This window comes from Alosa pseudoharengus, unplaced genomic scaffold (genome assembly GCF_046254945.1).
Source record: "Alosa pseudoharengus isolate Yale_2024_CS ecotype anadromous, Long Island Sound unplaced genomic scaffold, YU_APseudo_1.1 YU_APseudo_1.1_scf_5, whole genome shotgun sequence".
In the NCBI taxonomy this organism is placed as follows: Eukaryota; Metazoa; Chordata; class Actinopteri; order Clupeiformes; family Clupeidae; genus Alosa; species Alosa pseudoharengus.
The window spans coordinates 30,841,168-30,864,345 of NW_027468837.1; the positions used below are offsets into that span (position 1 = coordinate 30,841,168).

The following is a 23,178-nucleotide window of genomic DNA, read 5'->3' on the forward strand; positions in this document are numbered from 1 at the left end:
TTGCAGACCCCTAACTCATCACTGTAAACTTTACTCCACAGTGAATTTGCCCTCTCTGTCAAATCGCCGACTTACTCACCTCTATATCTTCATATATAAGGGCATTATAGGCAGGCTTCCATGTTACATATCTGAATTTCTTTCTTTTACGCAGAGTACTTATGCCTTAAGGTCTCAGAACACTATTTTATTGAATGTACCTCAAGCCCGGACAGAGTTGTTCAAGAAGGCTTTCATGTTTGCTGCACCTTCTGCTTGGAATGAACTACAGAAAACACTCAAACTACAGTGTCTAATTTCCTTAAATGATTTTAAAGGTGTTGTTAAAGCCATAGAACATGAGTCCATCCAGTGCAAATGTTTTAATTAATGGTACTTTTATTTAATCTGGAATGCACTTGAGTTGTCTTGCCTCTTTTGTGTTTGTTTTGTGATTGTGATGTGTAACTATTTGTTCTGCTATCTTGGCCAGGTCTCTCTTGAAAAAGAGATTTTATATCTCAATGAGACTAACCTGGTTAAATAAAGGTTATAATAATAAACATACAAGATAGATTATGCATAATAATTTCAGTCCAACCTAATATACACTTGAGAGATATTACTGTATACCCTGACTGAGAGCATGAGATTAATGGTAAGCCTAATATCCAAAATGGTCATCTTCGTTTACACTGCAAACAGACAGGTGCTCACAGCTCTGCTTGCAACGTCTAATGTGGGTCACTGGCCTCTGCCCTTCCATCCTTGGTTTAAGAGGCTATCAATACAATTTTATACTGCACACCGGTAGGGGTGCTGCTAGAAAATGTGGGTCCCATGACAGAAAATAGTTCTGGGTCCCCCAAAATGCTAGATTGTTATGTGGCAATTGATAAATTGAGACTTAAAATATATTACACAAATTGACTTAAATACAGCCTACACAGGAAATTTCTGGAGTTCAAAAATCTGGAGTTAAACAAAAAAGTGTTAAAGTGTTAGATTTTGGGAGTTTATTCTCTACATTTAACTACAGCTTGTGTTCAGGGTACTCTTTGGTGGTGTAATATTTAGGTGTTCATTTATTGGGTGTTGAGGAGCCTGATTCAACACTAAACCTTAGTTAACAGCTTTGTCTCAGCTTGCTCAGCTCAGCAGTTTTCACTTGGACTTCACCATGACTCTTGAGCCAGGTAAAAGTGTGATTTTACTTCTAATGTTACTATACTTACTTTACTATACGTTTACTTCTAATGTTATATTTGTGCAGGCTGTGCAGGACTTTAAGACGATAATAGGATGTATAATAATGGGACATTTGTATATTTTGTCAGACTGTAATGGCCAAATTTGCTAGCAGCTAGCTACTGTAGTTTGCCCCAAACCTGTTGGACTCGTGAGGCAGGTAAAAGTGCCATTTTACTCCTCAAACTAACGTTATATTAGACTTCTATCAGTATATAACGGCACATTTTTATGTTTTGTCGAAGACTGATTTTTGCTAGGCCAAACTCGCTAGCAAGCTAGCTGCTGAAGTTAGCCCCGAACTTTTTTTTTTTAAGTTAGCCTTAGACAGCTTTAGACAGCCCCAAAAATTCGCGCATGGAATTAACATCATACTCGTCATTACTGTTATTTCTTTGTGAATTTAAGCTGTTTCTTGTCGTGTCAACGTATACTGAACAGTAACGTTGTTGTTTCCTTATCACCTAGTTGACCCAGCACGGCTGGACCGTAGCAGCTAACGGATGCGAGAAGGGGACCTGTGTGAGGGAATTACGACACGGTAAGGCTTTGCTTGAGAACAGTCGGACAGCTTGCACATCTACTGTCTGTCTCACGTGAGAGGCTGTTATAACGAAACACAGTCGTCTTAGTTGCTAAACCTAACTTTTCCCTAGCTAACAAGCAGTAACGTTAGTGTTGTTTGAAACTGTTCTTTACTGTCACGTGTTGTGATGTTATCTGTCACTGTGTGAACTCTTTCTGGATGTCAGTGAACGTGTTAGATAGTTTGACGGTAACTTAACTCTTTTATTATAAGCTTAGAAGCTGTCTGTCAATCATTTTCATTGTAAAGACATGACTATGACCACTGAATATTATGCTAAACATGTTATAGATTGAATAACAGCTACCACAAAGACTTTTGTTAGAATGACAGTCCACATGTTGCATTTATTACTGGTAAAATTATTATTTTTCCCTCCAGTGGTCAAGATGTTGTTGAAGGTACAATATGGAAGGACAAAGAAATATGTGAAACTGGAAGAGGTCAGCTTCTCAGATTTTATCAATGCAGGTAGGTGATGTACCTATGTGTTGTCTGATGTCATTAAAGGGGAAATAATAATTTAATAAATGAATGTTGTGCTTCAGTGATGCAGAAGTTTCTCATACCAGAAGATAAAGTGCTAAAAGTCGCAGATGAGCATGTCTTTCAAGAACTTGCAGAAGTAATGTGTTTTGTCATCTCTACTGATGATGGTAAGGGGATTGAACATTTCCTAGTTTGTTTATTTTTTGCAGGAAAGCTTTTAAAGATTTGTTTTACTGTTTGTCAAAAAATGTCAGCAGCTTGCAGATGACACCCTGAGCAATCAAAAAATGTATTTTAACTCTCCTTTATCATGTGCATTTCAGTCGTCCCACTTGCAGAATCATCCAAGAACATAGCTGATGGCTCACACCCAACAGAGTTTGCAGACTACTCCAACCTGATGGAATGTGTGACACTCACACCTTGTGGTAGGCAGGCTTATAGTAAATGTTTATTATGAAATACAAAATGGCTCTCATCTAATGGGGCAAGTTGTGATTTAAGTAAACTTTTGAAATTACAATGTACTAGTTCTTGATCTTCCTTGGCACCCTACTGTATATGGCAGTTTTGTGTTTCTTAATTTATGATTGTATGTGCCCTGTAACCTAATGTTGTTATTTGTGGTCCTCAGATTTTACACTACTGCAGCTAGACGGTGAAGGGTCTTCCTGCCCAAGGCTTACAGATACGTTGTCCCTCTCAAGCAGTCTATGCAGTCCACAAAGTGATGCTGGATCTCAAATGATTAAGCCGGTCATGGACAGCACCCGCGCAAAAAATTTAATCTTATAACTTCCATACTTTGTTCTTTTTGGCCTTTTTTCAAAGCCCAGCTTAATTAATGTCTTAATATTGTCATTAATTGTTGTTTTGTATTTTAAGTGAAAACATCCCAAGAAAGATACTGGTTCTAGAAATGGATAGATTAAGACATTTCAAATATTTTGATGCTCAAATGTGCTATGGGTGTGATTGTATGTTGTATGTTGTGACATTGCTGACTTAATATATGGAATTCACCATTGTTTTTATGTACATGTTTATGTACAAATTACAGGTTAAAAGTCGACCTCATGTTAATACATTACTGTATTACAGAAAAGTTCTTTGTTATCTTGTCAGCCATACTTTTATACAATGTTTGCACTTTCTGCACTACAGAGATGTGGTACTGACATGATTTTTTAAATATCCAACTGCTTGTCAATTGTTTAGCTGTTGTTAAAACAGTTTGTTTTGAATATGAAATTGGGGCCGCACTAATTACAATAAGTTTGGTTGGTTGGCTGTAACATGTTTAAACAGTTTGTCATTCAAAATGTCAAACATGAATTTAAAATAAAAATCTGTGGTAATGAATGTTTTCTGTAGTAATTTTCACCTAAAATATTATTTGTATTTTTAATTATTAACTCCGAAAAGTGTTAAATAAAACACATTTTTAAGTGTTAACTGTTAACACCATGAAAGAGTTCACATTAAAATTAACTCCAGGTGAGAGTTGTATTTTACCCCACATGGGATTAGCATTTTAACTCCCACAAGTGTTCAGTTTTAACTCCAGAAAAGAGTTTAAAATCAACTCCCAGAAAAAAGTTACTTTAACTTTTCCCTGGAGTACATTCGATGGTCTCACATGTACACTCAAATGTAGTTGATATAAACTCCCAGAGAGTTTATTCCAAAGGCCAGAATTTGCTGTGTATAAAAACCCTACACTGGTGTGCTAGCAGCTTTAAATACTGTGAAGGTGAAACTCTTTCAGAGCTACGTGACTACATGCACAGACTATGTGACAATATGCACAAAATGAAAGCAGTCATAGAACCACATCCCTTTCTATGTGTGTGTGTTTGTGTATGTGTGTGAGAAAGATACTGCAGTGTATATCTGTCACTATTCCTCTAACTTACAGCTATGTGACTACATGCACACTATGCAAACTATCTTTTGATAAAGGTTTCTGCGTCTACATGCAGTTAAACCATGGGATGTGTTCTTAAACTTGCAGTCTTGTTCAGCTGTCTTCCCTTATCTACCGCAAGTAAGTCTTTATATTTGTTTATTTTATGACACTTTTGTCTAAAGTGACATACAAAAAAATACAGACTAAGCCTAATAGTTAAAAAAATACAGCTAAAAATAAGCAGAAGAATAATAGTAACTAGAAAATGTAATTCCAGAGAATTAACATTGCATGTAAAAGCAAAAAACTGCTGTGTATAACATTACTTACAGAATGATTATTCAGATGACATAGACTTACAGTATTCTTGAATACCACCTCCTTGGTTAGATGTTAGCTTAGAGTATATGACAGTCAGCACAAATAAATTGTTAATTCAATATTGATCAACATTCTTTGTTTTAATACAGTACTGCAGAAACAGCAGAATGATACTCAGAACACACTAATGAACACTTAACCAATGCAAGCTTGAAATCAACGTTGTTGAAACCAATTTTAAAGTTAACCAATAATGATATGGGAGAAACCAGATGTGTACTGCATTTGCATTCTTACAGAACTTGATGATGCCAATCATATTATCCTAAGACAGATCTATTTATTAGTTTTAATTCTGAACTGGCAGCAACAGCTAGAGGCCTCAGTTAATGGTAATAGGTCAAATTTGATGGTGATATACTGAAGAATAAAAGAGTCAGCCCTTCGGATGATCAGTTTTAGACAGAGCTTAGGTTACAATCTTAATTTTCACACAGCACAGCTCATGTCTAAAAACAGAGGTCTAACAGCATAACTAAGTTTCACAGATGTTACAGCACAGGTATGATTCAAAGGTATGAATGGTTGACAAATATGATTCACAGGCATACAAGTTCCATATAGTTAGTCAGTATAGTCCTCACACAACAATATAGTTCTCAGAATGTCTCAGTGTAGATCTCAGATAAGTCTCAGTATGGTTAAATGGTATGTGCACAGATATGTTGAGATATGGTCACATGTTTGTAAGAATGTATGTTAGTAGGTATGTTGCTAGCAACATTGTCAGAGATGTATGGTTGACAGGTGTGCACACAGACAGGCACACAATGTCATACATGGTCATCACCACTGGTCTGGTCTGGTCTGGAACCTAAAAGCAAGTTTAACAGTTATACCAAAACAATACAAGGAATGTCTGCAATTGTACAATTGTTCAATACAGCTCATTTATTTAAGTGAAGTTGTTACATTACATTAGGCTGACACATTTTTAACCTAACGAATACCATGGTAAATTGTTTAAGCTTTTTAAACAATTATCTCAACAATTCTAGGACAATTAAAAAAGGTAGTTGCACCATCAAGCTACTGGTAGTTAAATACTAGCCTATAATATTAAATTAAAATATGGTTTTACTGCCTGGTCGGGACAAATGAAATAGGTGTTTCAATCGTCCCCCCATAGACATTTAGCATTATAGGCTGTTTTGCATCCATTACAAACAAACATGCAATGTGAATGTCTGGGATTGGGGAGAGCACTAAATGCTCTACTGAATACGCATGAAGTCAAACCTTTAAATGAAAAACACTCCGCTAAAAAAATAAACCGCTAATGAAGTAAACTTGTGACCAATTTATCGCCTGTAACTCCGTGATAACAGGAGGACGTAACAAGATGGCATTTGGCTGAGCAACGGAGGTTAATATGCTCTATGTTTTGTCCATGTAATGATGTCTGTCTATCATCGTTGCACTCGGAGAAAACCGGAATGTTTCATTCGTCCCGCGTTTCAATCGTCCCGGTTGTAGGCCTATACCCTAAAGTGATAAATTGTGATGTTAATGTTTGGTGTGGCCAGATCCAGTAGGCCTACATGAGGCTCCATGTATACATATACATATTATATAGACTGACTATATGACACACAGGCATGTAGAATTTTGTTTTATATTTTTTTATAATTTGCAGATTACACATGCATGTAACCCTCATACGTAGCATTTCAAGATGCCACAATGCCCTGCAAGCACTTGCTTCTGTATTATGTATTGACACCTTACAATTTCTCTCAGACGCTTTGGCACATTTATCGATTCATCATTAACATTTTCACAACAGTTAGGGCATTTCTTAAAACAATTAGTGCAAACAGCACCGCATAGTGGATTACCTGCATAAGCATGTATCTTGCTCAATATGCTTAGTTTATGCCTCAAAAGCAATTATTTATGCCAATGAAACTGTCAATGCAATCAAAATGACAAGTCATGACGCCATTGTTTATGTCAAGATAGTCAAACTGTTTAGTCTTGTTGTCAATATGACAGTTTACTCTGTAGGTATTTTCTAATGAACAATGTGCAAGGCATCACTATTTTCCATGTTGCATGGAAGTTACACAATATTGTGTGTGGAGGGGGTCGATTGCAAGAGAGTGTGTTTCAAAGTGTTTACTGTTGACAGACACTGTGACAGTATAACAAAAACATATTACGTTATTGTGGAAATGAAAAATGACCAATTCAGTTAACAGTAAGCTTACAGTAGCCTACAACAACCCTTGGTCAGAGCTGTAAACCACTGTACAACTTTCTATACATCCTGACATTCCTGTCTGTCAGATCACATGTATGCTAGACAGACTATGACAACTAGTTATGACAGCTAGTTCAACACATTTGCATGTAATGACACAAGCGATGGAATAAGGCCAATTTGTTTAATGGGGTAGGTCTATTCAGCAGGGAACCAGTATGAAGCATTTTGACCAACATAGCATTAGCAATTAAAATAAAATAAAAAACAGCAGACATTTGTACAAAATCAGTTGTATGGATGTACTAAAGCATTGTTATTTGTTCAAGATGGGGGAGAAACTGCTTTAATGAAGCACAAGGTATAAGATGATATGGTGTTTTAACATACAGTTTTGAGAATTTCAATTCTGATCTGAGAAATGCACAAAGGCAACTGAGAAAAACTGTAATTCACACAGCCTGTATAGATCACAGCCTGTCAGAGACTGACTGAAACAAAGTGACCTAAACAAAGATAGAACTGGGAAGAAGGGGATAATAACCTACACTCTTTAATTTACTCACTTTAAATTAATAGCATATATGCCCAAATTCAATAATGGATGGATTATCTTTTTCATGACCATGCCCGCAAATAGCTCTATTATCATATAATACCAATTAACTAATAATTCAGACGTATCAGACAATCCAATTCAACAGCCAAGAAAGAGAGAAAGAAACATGCAGTTTTGCAATGTTAGAGGGAGACAACAGAGAGAAGGGCCTTCACAAGGGGTCAAGAAGAGAAGAGAGTTTGGGGTCTTCACAAGTAAGAGACAATGAAGTTGTGAGCCAGATAGTAGGTCCTTATAAATGCTCTGCAGGTGACCCAGCACAATTATCATTTTTTATCCATGGGCTCTCCTTAATGTCTTCTGCTATTCTCTCTTTCTTTCTATCTGTCTCTTTCCCTGCCCCTGTTAGACACACACACACACACAAAGACCATACTGATTTTTACTAGATGGTAGATGGTAAAAATATCTACATACAGTTAAACCATGGGGTTTGTTGTTAAACGTGCACTTTTGTTCAGTTGTCTTCCCTTAGTTCCCGTAAGTCTTTATATTTGTTTATTTTATGGTATGCTACCCAATCGGAAGACATTTTTGTCCAAAGCGACATACGATGTAAAATAACTACATTAGCATATTAGTTAAAAATAATAGTTAAAAATTAAGTTTATTATTAATTATGTGTGAGGTGGAGAGATGTAATGAGACTCTAAACAGCTTGAAAGTACCAAAAGTATCACACAAACACATGAGGCACACAGTTTCAGTTTTGATTACTAACCTTCGGTAACTCAGCCTTCCTCCCATTTAGTGATGCTACTGCTCTCTTTGAAATGCTATTGGCTACAGGGGCGTGCACAGGGCAGGACTAACTGAGCTGAGCAAGAAAACAACATAGGCCTAATTAAGGCTGCATAATATAGTCCATGGGCCAGACCAAATAACAGTGACAGTCAAGGTGGCAAAACTTCAATGGTGCCATTTTATTTGTTAGCACAAGTAAAATAATATATGAAAACCTTTTCAGAGCAGCTGTTTCATTCTCTTGCAGAAAACCTGTGAGACTCAGGTGAATAGGGTAAAATTACTAGCCTATAGATATCACCATGAAACGTACCCACTTATTTACCCATTAGAAGAAAGAATTTTTGTGTTACACTTTTTCTTAAATGTTATGTTTAAATAGGCAAATTATTCATTATCTACTGAAATATGCACAACTTTGCATATTTCCAAATCAAGAATGAGAGCATTGTAAAAGTCAAGATCAAAATGATTGTTGCATTTTTGTTGACATACTAGATCCAAAAGGTTACATAAGGGAAAAATGTTAAATAATAGAAACATAAAGCAGCCTATACGTAGATATATGAACATACCCCTCTGCAAATACCTTATTAATATAGGTAGGAATAAAACTGGGAAGTTTGGTGTGGCACCGAATATGAGGGGAAATAAAGATTGAGAAAAGCATAAAGTTTGAAAAAGAGACTTATGTATTTAGAACACTTTCTACATCATTCTTTGCTCTAGTTTGAAAGAATAAATGTAATCCATTTTTCTAATTGAATCACGTAAGGTAAGCGTATATGCTGGGGGAAAAATAAAAAGAGGGGGTTTGTCACAGTTACTAAACCACAAAACATGAAATTAAACAAACTCACATATTTCTTTCAAACACAATGTTATTGCTGTACGTTGAACTAACATATTTTGCCACAGCAATGAATTTATCCAACACAACCATGAAGATCAATATGTAAGTACTGAACCAGTGAGGCAAATAAACACAAGGGATGCCTTGGTGTCACCATTTCATTGTGTTCCCATGAGACTTTACAAGAACACTCAGATAATCACAAAGCTAAAATTTTGCTTTTCAAATATTTCATGTAGGCATATAAGCCCAATCAATTTCATTGGAATTACTTGATCACATCAGGTTATTTTTTCACAGCATGAATCAATTTTGTAAACCGTAAGAGAAATGCTGGACTAATTCTAGACATTTCATTCATGTACAACCAATGTACACAATAAAATCAAGTAAATCCAGCGATGTATTTTTTTGTATGCATCCTGATAAAGTTCCCTTGGCCTTTGGAATTAAAATAACCCCACATCATCACATACCCTTCACCATAGATCGGCATGGGGTACTTAAGATAATTTCTCAATGCAAATCAAACCAGCTATTAGGCTAACTGAAATAATGCCAATCTCTAGGTATAGTGAAGGGTTTGTGATGATGTGAGGCTATTTTATTATATATAAATACATTATTCATTCACAAAAAAAATGGTGTCCTTAAAGGTTGGATTCTTTTCTCATTTTTGTAATTAAGACATTAAGATCAATTTCCAAAAGATGATTTTTTATTCCTCTTTTTAGTCTACTTTAGCATGGGTGTGCAAACTTATTCTCACAACTGTATTTAGGCAAACACTTGCATTCTGCAACAGGGGCTCTGTCTGCCATCTTGTAGTTTCACCTGATTTAAAGAGTTATATTTCATCTGTGTTTTTCAGGAACCCATCACCTGCAGTACTTGTACACAGCTACATCAGGAATCCCAGACTTTCCAGAGTTTACAACTGTTGGGATTGTTAATGCTGAACCCATTAGTTACTATGACAGCAACATAAAGAAGAGCATCCACAGGCAGGAATGGATGGAGCAAATGGATCCCGATTACTGGGAATCAGAGACGAATGTGGCTATCGTGCATCATCAGACCTTCAAGATGGACATTCAGATTTTAGGGCAACGCTTTAATCATACTGGAGGTAGGTTCAGTCACTCAGTGTGTAATAAGAGCTTTACTAACACAAGTCAGGTAGTTACATAATTTTGTTATTACATAGTAGAATTGGTAGAAGGGAAAAAGTGATCTGTTTGTCATCTGTTATCGCCATACAGCAATGTTTTTTTTTGTCACTCAAGAGTAACATTCCACTTGCTTAGCTCTGCCCAAGTCTTAGCCTCAAGGTTCACTCAGCCAGTTTTTAGGGAAGACCAATCAGTGACCAGTGGGGCTGGCTACGTGTGATGGGAAGCAAATTTATTCTGAGAAAAAGAAATATCTCATAAATAAATAAATAATAAACAGACATGTGCCACAATTATTTGCACCCCTAGAAAATATTCTAAACAAAATGTTACAGAAGCATGAACAGTATAATGAACTCCAAGAAAAACCTGAACATTTTCAAAGAAAATCTGTCAATATCTGCCAAGACACTAAAAGTGGGTCATGATTGGATTATTCTGCAGATCATTCACCAAAACACATGTATTTTGTATTAGGTATTTTGTTTCTCAGCATGAATTTGCTTCCCTTCAAGGTTCATTTTTTTCATTGTTTTTATTGTGACACCAACATAACTAACCAAAGAAGTTTTTAAGCAACTTTACAAGGAGTGCCAATAGCCAATTCACTAGTTCACATTCTGTAATTTGCAAACAGATATAATAGCATAATAGAAAAGCATGTTTGGCGAAGTCTCTGGCCAGGGTCCTGAAGTGATTTGCGGGATCGTGCAGGAGTCAACTGCTCAGGCAGGAGTCGTGCAGGATTCCGCAATACACCCCCTTATTCTTGAACTATGGAAGACGGAAGGCGTAAGGGGAGGTGGTGGGTTGCAAGCGGAGTGACGCCGATGCTGCAACTTTGGCAGATAGAGGCAGACTGCGATTTGTTACAAACGCCATTTCACTAGTTCACATTCTGTTTTAGAACAGTCGTTTTAGAACAGTCCTGGGCAGCCACAAATTCCAATGTTCCGCGACAGCACTCCGAGTCCACTGCACCCACCCTAACCCCACAGAAGCGCACTTGACATCATTAGCCTATTTCAGTATAGCTAAGGAAAATTACTTTTCTGATCGTCAAAACCACACCAGAGATGTTAGGTTTTAAATATAGCCTCATAATCAGGCTGCAATGATCTCGCAAATAATTTCTGATGAATAGCCTAAAGTGTGTCGTCTCCACAGCAAGTATGTGTCCTAATAATTTCTCGCTTAGCGACTAGGATAGTGAAATGATTTCACTAGCTATACATTTATTAATTTTGCAAAACTGTAAAACACAATTAAAAGTTTCTTTCAGCTTATCCATGCTTTTTTGAACGTGTAAATCGCATAGAATATGTAGGCCTATATCAACCGTAGGCCTACACACTTGATCGCTATCACATAGCTGAAACCACGCTACGGTTCTTACAGTAATTGACTCACGTTCACATTGATCTCTATAACTGTTAATTTTTAGTAGCCTATATTTGAACCTATCCATAACCCTTTTTTGCTATTTGACTCATCATTTCACATACAAAAATATAAATAATGTCAGACAGCGAATTAGTAATTATTTAAGAATATATAATAATTTTTATTCTATCTCCTGCCAGCAGGGGGTGCTGCAGCACCCTCAGCACCCCCCTTCCCGCGCCCTTGACCACGGGCGAGAGTTTTGAGCGCTTGATCGGACAGGCCGTTTTTTGCCGCGTTGGTGGCTGCACCATAAAATATGTAACGGCCTGCTGGGATTCCGATTTGCGTTAGAACAGCGTTGAGCTGCGTTTGAAACCAGAAGCGAGTAACGGAGCGTCCGTAGTCTGGAGGGGGGATCTTTCCATGCGATGGAAAAACGAATTAGCCAAATTGTATAGGGCTGCAAGATGTTGAAAATGACAGCCCAAAACTTGCGTTTGTGAAGTTCAACATCTAATGCACCCCAATGTTTAGTAGGCTAGTAAGGCCTACGCAATTAAAATAGGCTGCTGTAGCTAACTGCGGTAGCTATAACGGCAAGAGAAGTGATGAGCAGCAACCCATTATTAGAGAGGATTCCGAGGAACAGAGCAGAGCTACACGCAGGTGCAGGTGCTCCCTTGGTCAGCTAGGGAAGTAACGGAGCAGAGCTACACGCAGGTGCAGGTGCTCCCTTGGTCAGCTAGGGAAGGGGTTTAATATGCTGACACTCTGAACACAGAGGAAGGCAAAAAAACTCCGACATTTAAAGGAGAAAAATTCATTCCTTGCCCTCTTGGCAATAAGCGACAGAGCAACAGCTCCTGTGTATCAGCTGCCTTACGGCCAACGCCGGCATTGAGTTAAAGCGATGCTCCCTTAAATACATTTTGTGATCACCACATAGATTATATTGTATTACTATTTTATGTAGACATGGTCTCAAATGAGATGCCGATACGGTAGCCTATAGGGTGGTGGCACCAATCCAGGGAAAGAGGGGTGAGGGAGAACCAGGGACGCGGTCCCTGGCTGGGGAAAAACGCGGGCTCGAACGCGGTTCGTGCCGGCGGGAGATGATGGGGAAAGGGGAAAAAGTAGCGACGCGGTCGCTACGGGGGAAGGGGGAGGAGGTTGCGCAGCACCCTAGGTAGGCAAAGAGAAAAGTGGGGAGGGTTGATTAGCTGGAAAGAGAAAGAGGCCGTAGTAGCGGAAGGCAAGGTACAGTAGAGGGCTGCACGCAGGCTGCCATAACTTGCTGAGTTGAGAGAGCAGGGGGAAAAGCTGTTTTAGGAATAGAGAAAGAGGCCGCAGTAGCGGAAGGCAAGGTAGAGGGCTGCACGCGGGCTGCCATAACTTGCTGCGTTGAGTGAGCAGGCGGAAAGCTGTTTAGGAATAGAGAAAGAGGCCGCAGTAGCGGAAGGCAAGGTAGTGGGCTGCACGGCACGCGGGCTGCCATAACTTGCGTAGTTGAAAAACATGTTGCATGAACAGAGGGGGAGACGCCGGAGGAACGGAGCTCTGCGCTGCGGCGCTGGTGCTCGGTTGATCGGCTATAGTAGGAGAGGAAAGATAAACTGATTGTTGAAGAAGGCGACGCAGGTCTGCTTTCCTTGCGAAACGAGGGCAATCGATCCTACATCCAACTCTGCTCTAATCAAAGATATGGTCCGCGGAGTAGCTCTCCTTGCAAGCGGAGTGATGCCGATGCTGCAACTTCGGCAGATAGAGGCAGACTGTGAATAAATAACCTGTCTGATTGAAGGAGGCGTGGCAAATTCCGTCATGCTCCTCCCGAACTTCTGTTTGTTACAAACGCCATTAACTGTATTAACAGTATAGAAAAGTGAAACAACACATGGCCTTTAACCGAGGTTGTACAAATGAGATGGTTACACCAATAGATTAACATATACAGTTACACCAATAAATAGATTGAAAGCTAAGCTTTCAGGAATACATGGACCTGTTGTCATGGTACACTTTTAATTTTTCTTGTTTCTCTGTGTCTCTTAGGAGTGCATGTTTTGCAGAAGATGTACGGCTGTCAGTGGAATGATGAAACTATAGCCACTCTTGGTTATGAAATGTTTGGTTATGATGGAGAGGACTTCCTCGTACTAGACCTGAAGAACATGAGATGGAACGCAGCAGTGCCACAGGCAGTCCTAAGCAAAAAAAAGTGGGATGAAGGCGCTGTTGATTTTGAGATCAGGAAAATATATTTCAACCAGATGTGTGTTGAATGGCTGAAGAAATATGTTGCTTATGGGAGCAGCACTCTGGGGAGGAAAGGTACAGCAGCACAGACGACACTCAAGCAGTTTTTATAGGGGGCTGAATTGCTTTAGTAATGAAGGACTGATAAAAGCTCATGCTAAATGAGTTATGAATTACAGCTCTTCAGAATGCTGTGGAAAGTTCCTTTGACATAAATGGACCTTCCCAACGTTAACATTGGTTGTCTCTGAACAATGACCACTGTTATGGTCAACAGATTTTGTGCTTCTGATTCATGTTTTTTACATTATTCTCCAAGTAATCCATTCATTTATTGCAACGGAATTTCGTTGAAAATGAATTGTTTAAAAACATACAATATGCAACACCTGAAGCTTTCGACTTGTATTTGCATTAACTTTTTCTCAGCAGAAGCCACAAAACAGAAACAACAGCATTTAAAAAGACATATATGTGACCAGGCATGGCAAAACCAGGCACATGTCTCCCCAGAGACATTTTGAGTTATTCTGAAAGTGTAGTTTCAAAGCTATCCAATGATGTCTCACTCCTGGAGATCTGATAATATTTGAATAAGTTGTAGCCATTTTAAAGTATACACATCTCAAAGCTACAAGCTGAGAAATCAGGCTTTTCATTTGACTACTTTCTCCCTCAATCCAGTGTTGTATAAAGTACTAGAAAGCAATACTTGAGTAAAAGTACAAGTATTGTACCAGAAAAAGACTTTGGTAGAAGTGAAAGTTACCTTTTAGAATATTACTTAAGTAAAAGTCTTAAAGTATCTGATATATAATTAAGTATCAAAAGTAATTTTCTGATATTTAATGTACTTAAGTATTTGAAGTAAAAGTAAAAAGCAAGCGGTTTTATTTTGAACTTTTATTGTGAACTTTATTTTGGCTTTCTTATAGTAAAGCATATTTAGGGTTCCCATATCTTCTTAATCTCACTCATCAAATCAAAATCACATTCTTTTCTAGGACTTTTCAGGCACAATTCTCTTAAGTTCAAAGAACAAACAGCATATTTTTAGAGCTGACATCAAAGAAAAAAACAGAAACAGAAATGTCACTTTTGTATGAACTTCAGGTAAAAATGAAAATTAAATAACTTATTTCTTTAAAAAAAAAAAAGACCTGCTTGTAGGGAGAACATTTTGGTCATGTGGTATGAGCATTTCTAGGGCTTACTCCCCAGATCACCATCTCACTCTCACACACACACACACAGTCCACCTATGTCCAGCAGCTACTAATATGCCAGTCATTAGTTGAAACTGAAAAGGTGTCTGTTCATCTTCAAAAGAAGCTGGTTTTCAAAGTTGCCAGAATTCAGTTCCCGGGAGTTTCAGGCCCAAGACCGGCCCACGTTTTCCATAGTGGTGGAAATTGGATAAATGAAGCAACATTTCAGCGCTTACTATCCTGTAGTTTTTACTAGTACCATGGTTCAACAAATGTGTAAAGGTTATTTAATAATTCACTTCAACTGAGAAGTTAAGAAAAAATATTCCACTATTCCACAAGTTAACAAAAACAGAAAGAAAGAAAGAAAGAAAGAAAGCCTTTGAAATGTAGCCTATCCCACGTTTCCACAAAGAGGCATATTGAACTAATGTTTAGGCTACATGTTTTTTGCATGGGTAGGCTATATTGTTGTTTGGTGATTTAGCCTACTCCTTTACTACACCCTCTTCTGAGCAAACAAGGCATATAGGTTTATCATGTAGGGTAATTGCTCTTTCTTACATTAAATAACTTTAATTTATCCTCTCTACTTGTCCGTGTAGTCATGGCCTCCTCATCACTAATTTCGGGCACATCATTTTCAGTGGTCGACTGGTTGATCTGCTGCTCAGTTTCTCCTGGTCTCTTCCATCCTTCCTGACGCTTGTGTCTACTGTATAGGGCCGGCTCGGCTATCTGTATCTGAGAAAACTTTTTGGAAAAGACGGGCTATATGGACCCAACCAACTCTTTTCGGGAGGGGAGAACTCCCTCATGTAGGCTACAACCCATGCAGAGGCATTGCATCCGTGTCATGCACAGAATGCGGAACGTGTCCTACTTTAAGAAAAGATAGACTAACGTGACAAATGTCAATATTTTTTTCCTCGACCAAAAGTGAAGCGGCCCACCGGGAATTCTCCCGATTACCCACCCCAGTCTTACTCTTCTTGGACTGAAGACAAGTCTTGCGATGCTAAATAGCCTTTCACAGGCCGCTGAGGCAGGTAGCCTGGTAGAGTGTTCAGCTTCACCGAAAGCTGCCAATGTACAGAAACATTTATTGCAAATACGGCCACGGGTGTATGATGTTATCTTCACAACTACCCTGTTCACCGAGTTCACCACTATCGTCGGGGTGGTCGTCTATGATAACGGAAGGTCCTCCAGTAGGTGCTCGTGCTTCCATGGCGGTTTCAGTTGTGCGTCCTCCTTCTTTTAGCAACAAACAAGCGCTGAAATAGAGCGTGCAGTGTGCGTAGCGTGCGTAATCAGGGTTGCCAACTTTTGGTGTTTGGCTAGAGTGAGATTTTGATAAGTCATAGTGCGTGTGCGTTAAATTTTTCCCTAAACCTAATTTTAAAAATGTCTGTCCCCTGACTTTTTTGCTATGTACAGTATAATCCCTGATTTAAGTTTCTTCAAAATGTACAATTAAATTATTGATTGCACTTGAAAACAAGACCAGTGTTTTAACCCTGTGGCATGGAAGGATTATGAGCCACTGGGCCCCTGGGCACAGACATGAAAAGGGCCCCTCTGCCCACCTGAAAAAGGTAGTAGCTCAGTAGAAAAAAATGAAAAATAACCCCTTAAATGATGACTTCTGGCGTTTTTTGTGGAAAGAAATGGACAGATTGAGACTTATGAATGTGTGTATGAGTGTACGTATGTATCAGGGATGGAAATAGCCTAAAATATTTTTTTCCACCTACCATTGTGGCGGGTGGATTCCAAAGTCTACCAGCCACTAGAGATACAGTATGAACATTTGATGAAAAATCATGACCAAAATGATCACGGTTATTGGTATTGCAATATGATTAAAATGTGCTGACTTTTCTTCTAAACCTACCATCAATGTTAGACAGAACTCATAATTGGCCTGCCCTTCATGCCCAGTAGCAACAAATCTAAAGGTCAACAGAACAGCTATAGTGTCATAAAAGTGGTGTGGCTCCTTTAAGACCCAATCCACTGGTGTGAGTTCTGGAGCCATCCAACTTTATCTAACTCTATACTATCCTACATCATCTGATTTTAATATTATGTCTAGGCTACAGTATATTTAACATTTTCTATTTGGCCTGTTATGAAATTATGCATTGACCAATATAAGCACACTTTTTTTAAGACACTTAAATACATGCATGCATTTTGTGAAAACAAATCATTATGGCTACATCGACAAACTCTTAGCCATGAGCTATATATCCTCTGATTATAATATTTACACATATGTAGGTATTTAAGCACAGCTCAGTTTTAAGACACTTAAAGCCCAAAATTGGAGACCATATAGAATTTTGCTACCATTTCAAAACCGGATTACTCTGGAACGGCTTATTGTACAGGGGATTGCATTACACCTTTGTGTTCGGTAAGGTCTGCAGTTTATTCTGGTTTACGGTTTGTCATGTGTGGAACGAAAAGTTTGTGAGATATTCCTCCTATAGGAATTGAAATGAGCGCAGAGCTATAGTAGCCTAATATGATTATTTCTTAAAAGTTAATTTATTTTTCTCGCGAACCGTTTATCGCAGCAAATAGCGGCTATAGCACCTTATAAAATATGAGAAAAAGTTATTTCATGTGATGTCTGTGAGGCTACTTCGCGAGTAGTTCCTAGAGAAGAATGGGCGGCCACACTTTATGTCGGTCTGCCTCATGTCTAAATAGCAGCGTGTTCCGTGAAGGTGTCACGGACCGGATTAAAATAGCCTAGTCAGCGAATCAACAATCAGAGAAAACTGCGCTGAGAACGTTGTAGGCGGATATTAGACCTACCTGCTGTTGGTTTAGACATATGTATGCCTTAAACTCGTATCCTGTCATTTAGAAACAATGCTGTGGTCTAGTCTAGTCATCAACAAAAAATGAACGGATTGCAAAAAAAAAAGAATGGATTTGGCGTGACATTTCTTGAGTGTGCGTGAGAGCGTGAGATTGGTGCTGAAAGCGTGAGTGTCACGCCAGATGCGTGAGAGTTGGCAACCCTGGCGTAATGCAATCTAGGAGCAGTGATTCGCCAAACCTCCCTTATTGCAGTCGCACACATTTCTTCTGATTTTATGTTTTAGTAACGAGTAACGAAGATGCTTAGTGGAAATATAACGGAGTAAAAGTATAAATTTTATCTAAGAAATGTAGTGGAGTAAAAGTGAAAGTTGACAAATTTAAATAGCGAAGTAAAGTACAGATACGTGAAATTTCTACTTAAGTACAGTAACGAAGTATTTGTATTCCGTTACATTACATCACTGCCTCAATCCATGGGAGGGGAACACAATGGTCCTCATTTACATGACATTAAGATCAACCCTCCCCCTGTCACGGTCACTGATCTGTCAGCCTGCAGTGCATGATGCTAATGACCCATCGAAACTATCTGTAATGGGTTACAGAACCAGTTGGTAGCAATGGATAAAGTAGTCTAAAACAAACATGAGTTCACGTTTGCAAACCCTGTTATTTTGAATGAACACCCAGTGCGAGGCAACAGGTTGGCAATGGATTTAGCAGGTTTAGCAATGGATAAAATAGTCTAAAACGCGAACTAAACAAACATGAGATCACGTTTGCAAACCTTGTTAATTTGAATGCACACACGATGCAAGGCACCCTGCCATCAGTCAAAACAAGACATTCTCGCATTATTCAAATTAATCGCCCACCGAAACTATCTGTAATGGGTTTTGGCTAGTAGCCTATGGTGCCAATAGCTAACAACAGTAGGCCTACGTTAGCTAGTAGCAATGGATAAAGTTTCTAACACACAAACTTTATCCCCGTCAAATGTAACTGTGGAAATAGCATCTGATATCTTACGATCTAGTTCCTCTGCTGTCAGACCATGAGATTCTTCCTCGTTGTAATTATCTTCGGCTACAGTAAGGTCAGCTCTAGATTAGGGATGTTCTCCAATATAATGAAGTCGCCTTCATCATCAGATTCAGGTCATCTGCAATCCGCTGTGCTTTGTCCATCTCCATTCCAATTGTAAACAAACAGCATGAGGTTACTTCTAGCATACAGCTGATTGGCCAACAGAACAAAAGAGCACTAATAGTCACGCCCAATTCAAACGCTGGTTTACTTCCTGAAACTTAACCATTTTCAAAGACAAAATACACTTTTAAAGCAACCAATGCTGTTATCTGAAACATGGAATTGCTTCTTTAGGACTTCAACTTGCACATTCTGCAAAAAACCGAAAATAACTAATTTGGTTTTTCGCGACTTGCGTCTCTGCGACTTGAGCCTGGTTTTGCCATGCCTGGTCACATATGTGAAGCCTTTTTCCCTCATTTTGGCAAGTAGCCGTATAATTAGCGAGATAATGTTGCCCAGTGGTCAAGGTCGGAAAAGAAGTCCCTTCTGGACAAAGCAAGACCCCTCTGCTTCGCGTAGGCGTCCTGTTCGAAAGGACTTCTTTTTCGATAGGACAGTACATTATTAGATGACCTTGAGAGGCAGTAAACAATATGATAAGTGAAGCCCCCCCCCCTTGTGCGGTTTTACTTGCATGCATTCAGTAATGGTTTCCCACTGTTAATCTATCTTTATGAAATTGCTTGTTTTCAGTCCCTCCAGAGGTCTCTCTGTTCCAGAAGTACCCTTCAGTGGTGTGCCATGCTACAGGTTTCTACCCAGACGGAGTGAATATCACCTGGAAGAGAGATGGAGTGGAGATGCAGGATGTGAATGTGGGGGAGACACTGCCCAATGATGATGGAACATTCCAGAAGAGAGCCGTGCTCAGAGTGTCACCTGAGGAGATGAAGAAGAGCCAGCACACCTGTGATGTGGCTCACAAGAGTGGAGAGACAATCGTCAAGACCCTGATTGTGGAAGATGGTAAGACACACAATTTGGATATGGACCACTGCCTTGTTACATTAGTTTGGCATTAGTAAAACCTCCCAAAGCCTGAAAAAGAATGTACTGTAAATAACTGCTGTGACACTATTATATCTACCTTTGAATGAACCAAACCCATCACTATCGCACATTTGCTGTGTAGTAGTACTAATATCAACTCCACATAGTGATTTAGTGAAACTGCTGCACACAAATAATGAGAAGATTCCACTAAACAGAAACTTTTTTCCTGTTTTCCTGTAGGCAACACCCTTGGCATCATTATTGGCATCATTATTGGCTGTCTCGCTCTTGTGATTAGTGTGATTGTCAGATTGTCATTAAGAAGGAGAAGGAGAAGAAGAAGGAGAAGGAGAGAGAGAAGGAGAAGAGGAGAAGAGGAGAAGATTAGTGTGATTAGTGTGATTGTCAGATGGTCATTAAGAAGGAGAAGGAGAAGAAGAAGGAGAAGGAGAGAGAGAAGGAGAAGAAGAGAGAGAAGAAGAGAAGAGGAGAAGAGGAGAAGTGGAGGAGTACTTACATACTCCGGAGTAATCGGAGATGGAGAACTCCCGAGCTACTCTTCCGAAGGCCAAATGTCTCCCTGGTGATATCCCCCTGATCTGTTGTCCTGGCTCCCCCTTGCCGTAGCATTGAATTATCTCATTGATCTCCAGCTGTGATAGACAGCTACTAGTTCTCAGCCCTAGTCCCTCAGCACCTGACATAGACCATGTTAGACCAGGAATCGCCCGAGGCAGGATGACTTTTGTGCCTCTATTTCTCATATTGATTTTGAGGTAGGTGGTGTTAGTAGTGGTAAGGGCCTTGCCCAAGGGCTCATACCGGGATGACTTCACCTGGGATTCGAACCGATGTCCATCTGCACTATAGAGCAGATATTACCTGTGTTCGTTATGGGCGACTTTAACCATTGCAAATTAGAACTTGCACTCCCTGGGTTCGAACAGTACATCAAGTGCAGCACACGCAACAAAAGAACTCTCGATAAATGCTATGGTAACATCAGCAATAAATACGTTGCCAAACCCAAACCTCCCCTGGCCAACTCAGACCATAACGTCGTTCACCTAATACCAACATACAAAACCATGTTCAAACGCAGCAAACCCCAAGTGAAAACTGTAACTATTTGGAATGAGGAGGGGATAGAATCTCTTAAAGGCTGTTTCTTGTGCACCGACTGGGATGTTTTTTATGATACAGACATTGATGTGACCACAGATACGATCACAGCGTACATCAACTACTGCGTAGACAGTGTTCTTAATAAGAGAGAAATTGTGGTCTATCCAAACAATAAGCCCTACATAACTAAAGACATTAAAGACTGCATTAATAGGAAAAAGGCAGCATTCAGAAATAAAGATCGGGCTGGATTGAAAGCTGTGCAAAAGGAACTCAATCAGCTACTCAGGAAAGCCAAAAGTCGTCAAAGGGACCAAATGGGGAGTCACCTTTCAAACATAGACTCTAAAAAACTCTGGGACTCAATGAAGTCAATGGCAAATATGATACCAAGTAAAGTGGATATAGTTACCCCTGATGATCATCAGAGGGCTAATGAACTAAATGACTTCTTTCTTAGATTTGAAAGCCAGGATTTTTCTGATAAATGCATGTCAGTTTTAGACTCACTAGGTGGTGATATCATACATGAAGTAGACTGGTTGAAGGTACAGTCATTATTCCAGCAGGTTTGCATAAGGAAGGCTGTGGGGCCAGATGGGATCTCTGCCCGCCTCTTAAAAATGTGTGCGGAGGAGCTTGTCCCAGCCTGGTGTCCTATTTTTCAGTGGTCATTAGACTCCCATACTGTTCCAGCCCTCTGGAAAAAAACAGCCATCACCCCAGTCCCTAAAAAGCCCTGTCCTGCAGAAAATAATGATTTTAGACCGATAGCTTTGACTTCAATAGTCATGAAATGTTTTGAGAAATATATGGTTTGTCTTTTAAAAACTCAGGTAGGCCAAAAACTCGACCCCTGGCAGTTTGCCTACAAATGCCACAGAAGCACAGGTGATGCTATAAGCAGCATCACCCACCTGGTCCTTAAACATCTTGAGGACACAAAGGCCTATGCACGTCTTCTTTTTATCGATTTTAGTTCAGCGTTTAATACAATACAGCCCTTTTTACTGCTAGAAACTCTGAAGGAAATGGGTGTCAGCCCCTTCATTATTAAATGGTACTACTCATTCTTAACAAATAGAATGCAGTATGTAAGAGTCAAAAAAAGAAGTCTCACAACTAAAGCCTATAAGCACAGGGGCCCCCCAGGAGTTCCCCAGTCCTCATTACCATCTACACAAATGATTGTGTGAGTAAACACCCACATAACTACATTATTAAATTTTCAGATGACACTGCCATCTTGAGCCTATTATATAGGGATCAAGACACAGCATCTTACCATTCAGAAATCAAGCAGTTTGTAGATTGGTGTGATGCTCACCACCTAGTTGTGAATGTAAAGAAGACTGAGGAAATGATCTTTGACCCTAGAGCAGTTTCTGAATCAAGTCCAGTGTGCATCCATAACACTCCCATACGTCAGGTCTCTTCATATAAATACCTTGGTGTTTTTATGGACTGCTCACTCACATGGCATGTCCATATAGAAAGTCTCTGTTCTAAGCTCCAGCAGAGGTATTTTCTGAGAAGATTGAGGCTGTATGGTGTCAGTAGCGGGCTCTTGTTTTTATTTTTCCAGATGATCTTAGAGAGCGTGATACAGTATGGCATGCAGACCTGGTATGGCAATCTGACAGTTCAGTTAAAGTCCAAGTTGGGGCGTCTGGTCAAAACTGCCCTGAAGATTGTAGGTCATCCAGACCAGGGCTACATGCAGGCACTCTATGAAAAGTCAGTCCTCAGGGAGGCACTGAAAATTGTAGAAGACCACACACACATCCTGCACGAGGAGTTTGCCCTCCTACCCTCAGGTAGACGCTTTAGAGTACTAAACTGTTGGTACTGTGGTGGTGTGGGGCTGTATGTGTAACTGTTGTTTTTTAATTGCCTATGTATGAGCTGTGTATGTCTGTGATGCAGTGATCGTGAAGCCCAAGACAAATTTCCCCTTGGGGACAATAAAGTATACTTTACTTACTTTAGTGTTGCTACCAGGTGAGCTAACTAGCCTCTGTTTATTTGTAGCCCTCTGCTGGTCTGCTTCTGGGGGGTATTCCAGAAAGCAGGTTTACTGGCTTAACTGGG

General features: G+C 39.4%; 1 protein-coding gene across 1 annotated transcript; it reads left to right on the forward strand.

Annotated features, from left to right (window-relative positions):
• The first annotated feature begins 942 nt into the window (after window positions 1-942).
• LOC143104889 (major histocompatibility complex class I-related protein 1-like) lies at window positions 943-22,963 on the forward strand. Its single transcript, XM_076269221.1, has 11 exons — window positions 943-1,175; window positions 1,696-1,768; window positions 2,195-2,256; window positions 2,362-2,469; window positions 2,626-2,730; window positions 2,937-2,994; window positions 9,857-10,140; window positions 13,625-13,903; window positions 19,663-19,956; window positions 20,215-20,267; window positions 22,673-22,963. The coding sequence occupies exons 2-11, from the start codon at window positions 1,731-1,733 to the stop codon at window positions 22,961-22,963; spliced, it is 1,572 nt and encodes a 523-aa protein (XP_076125336.1). The 5' UTR covers window positions 943-1,175; window positions 1,696-1,730.
• Window positions 22,964-23,178: the final 215 nt, after the last annotated feature.

What these genes read in the sequence shown, in the direction of transcription:
- LOC143104889 (XM_076269221.1), top strand. Translation starts at nt 1,731, where the DNA reads ATGCGAGAAGGGGACCTGTGTGAGGGAATTACGACACG. An exon ending in TGCCCAAGGCTTACAGATAC is followed by an intron (nt 2,995 to 9,856) that starts GTTGTCCCTCTC and finishes CCTGATTTAAAG; the next exon opens with AGTTATATTTCATCTGTGTT. An exon ending in ACGCTTTAATCATACTGGAG is followed by an intron (nt 10,141 to 13,624) that starts GTAGGTTCAGTC and finishes TGTGTCTCTTAG; the next exon opens with GAGTGCATGTTTTGCAGAAG.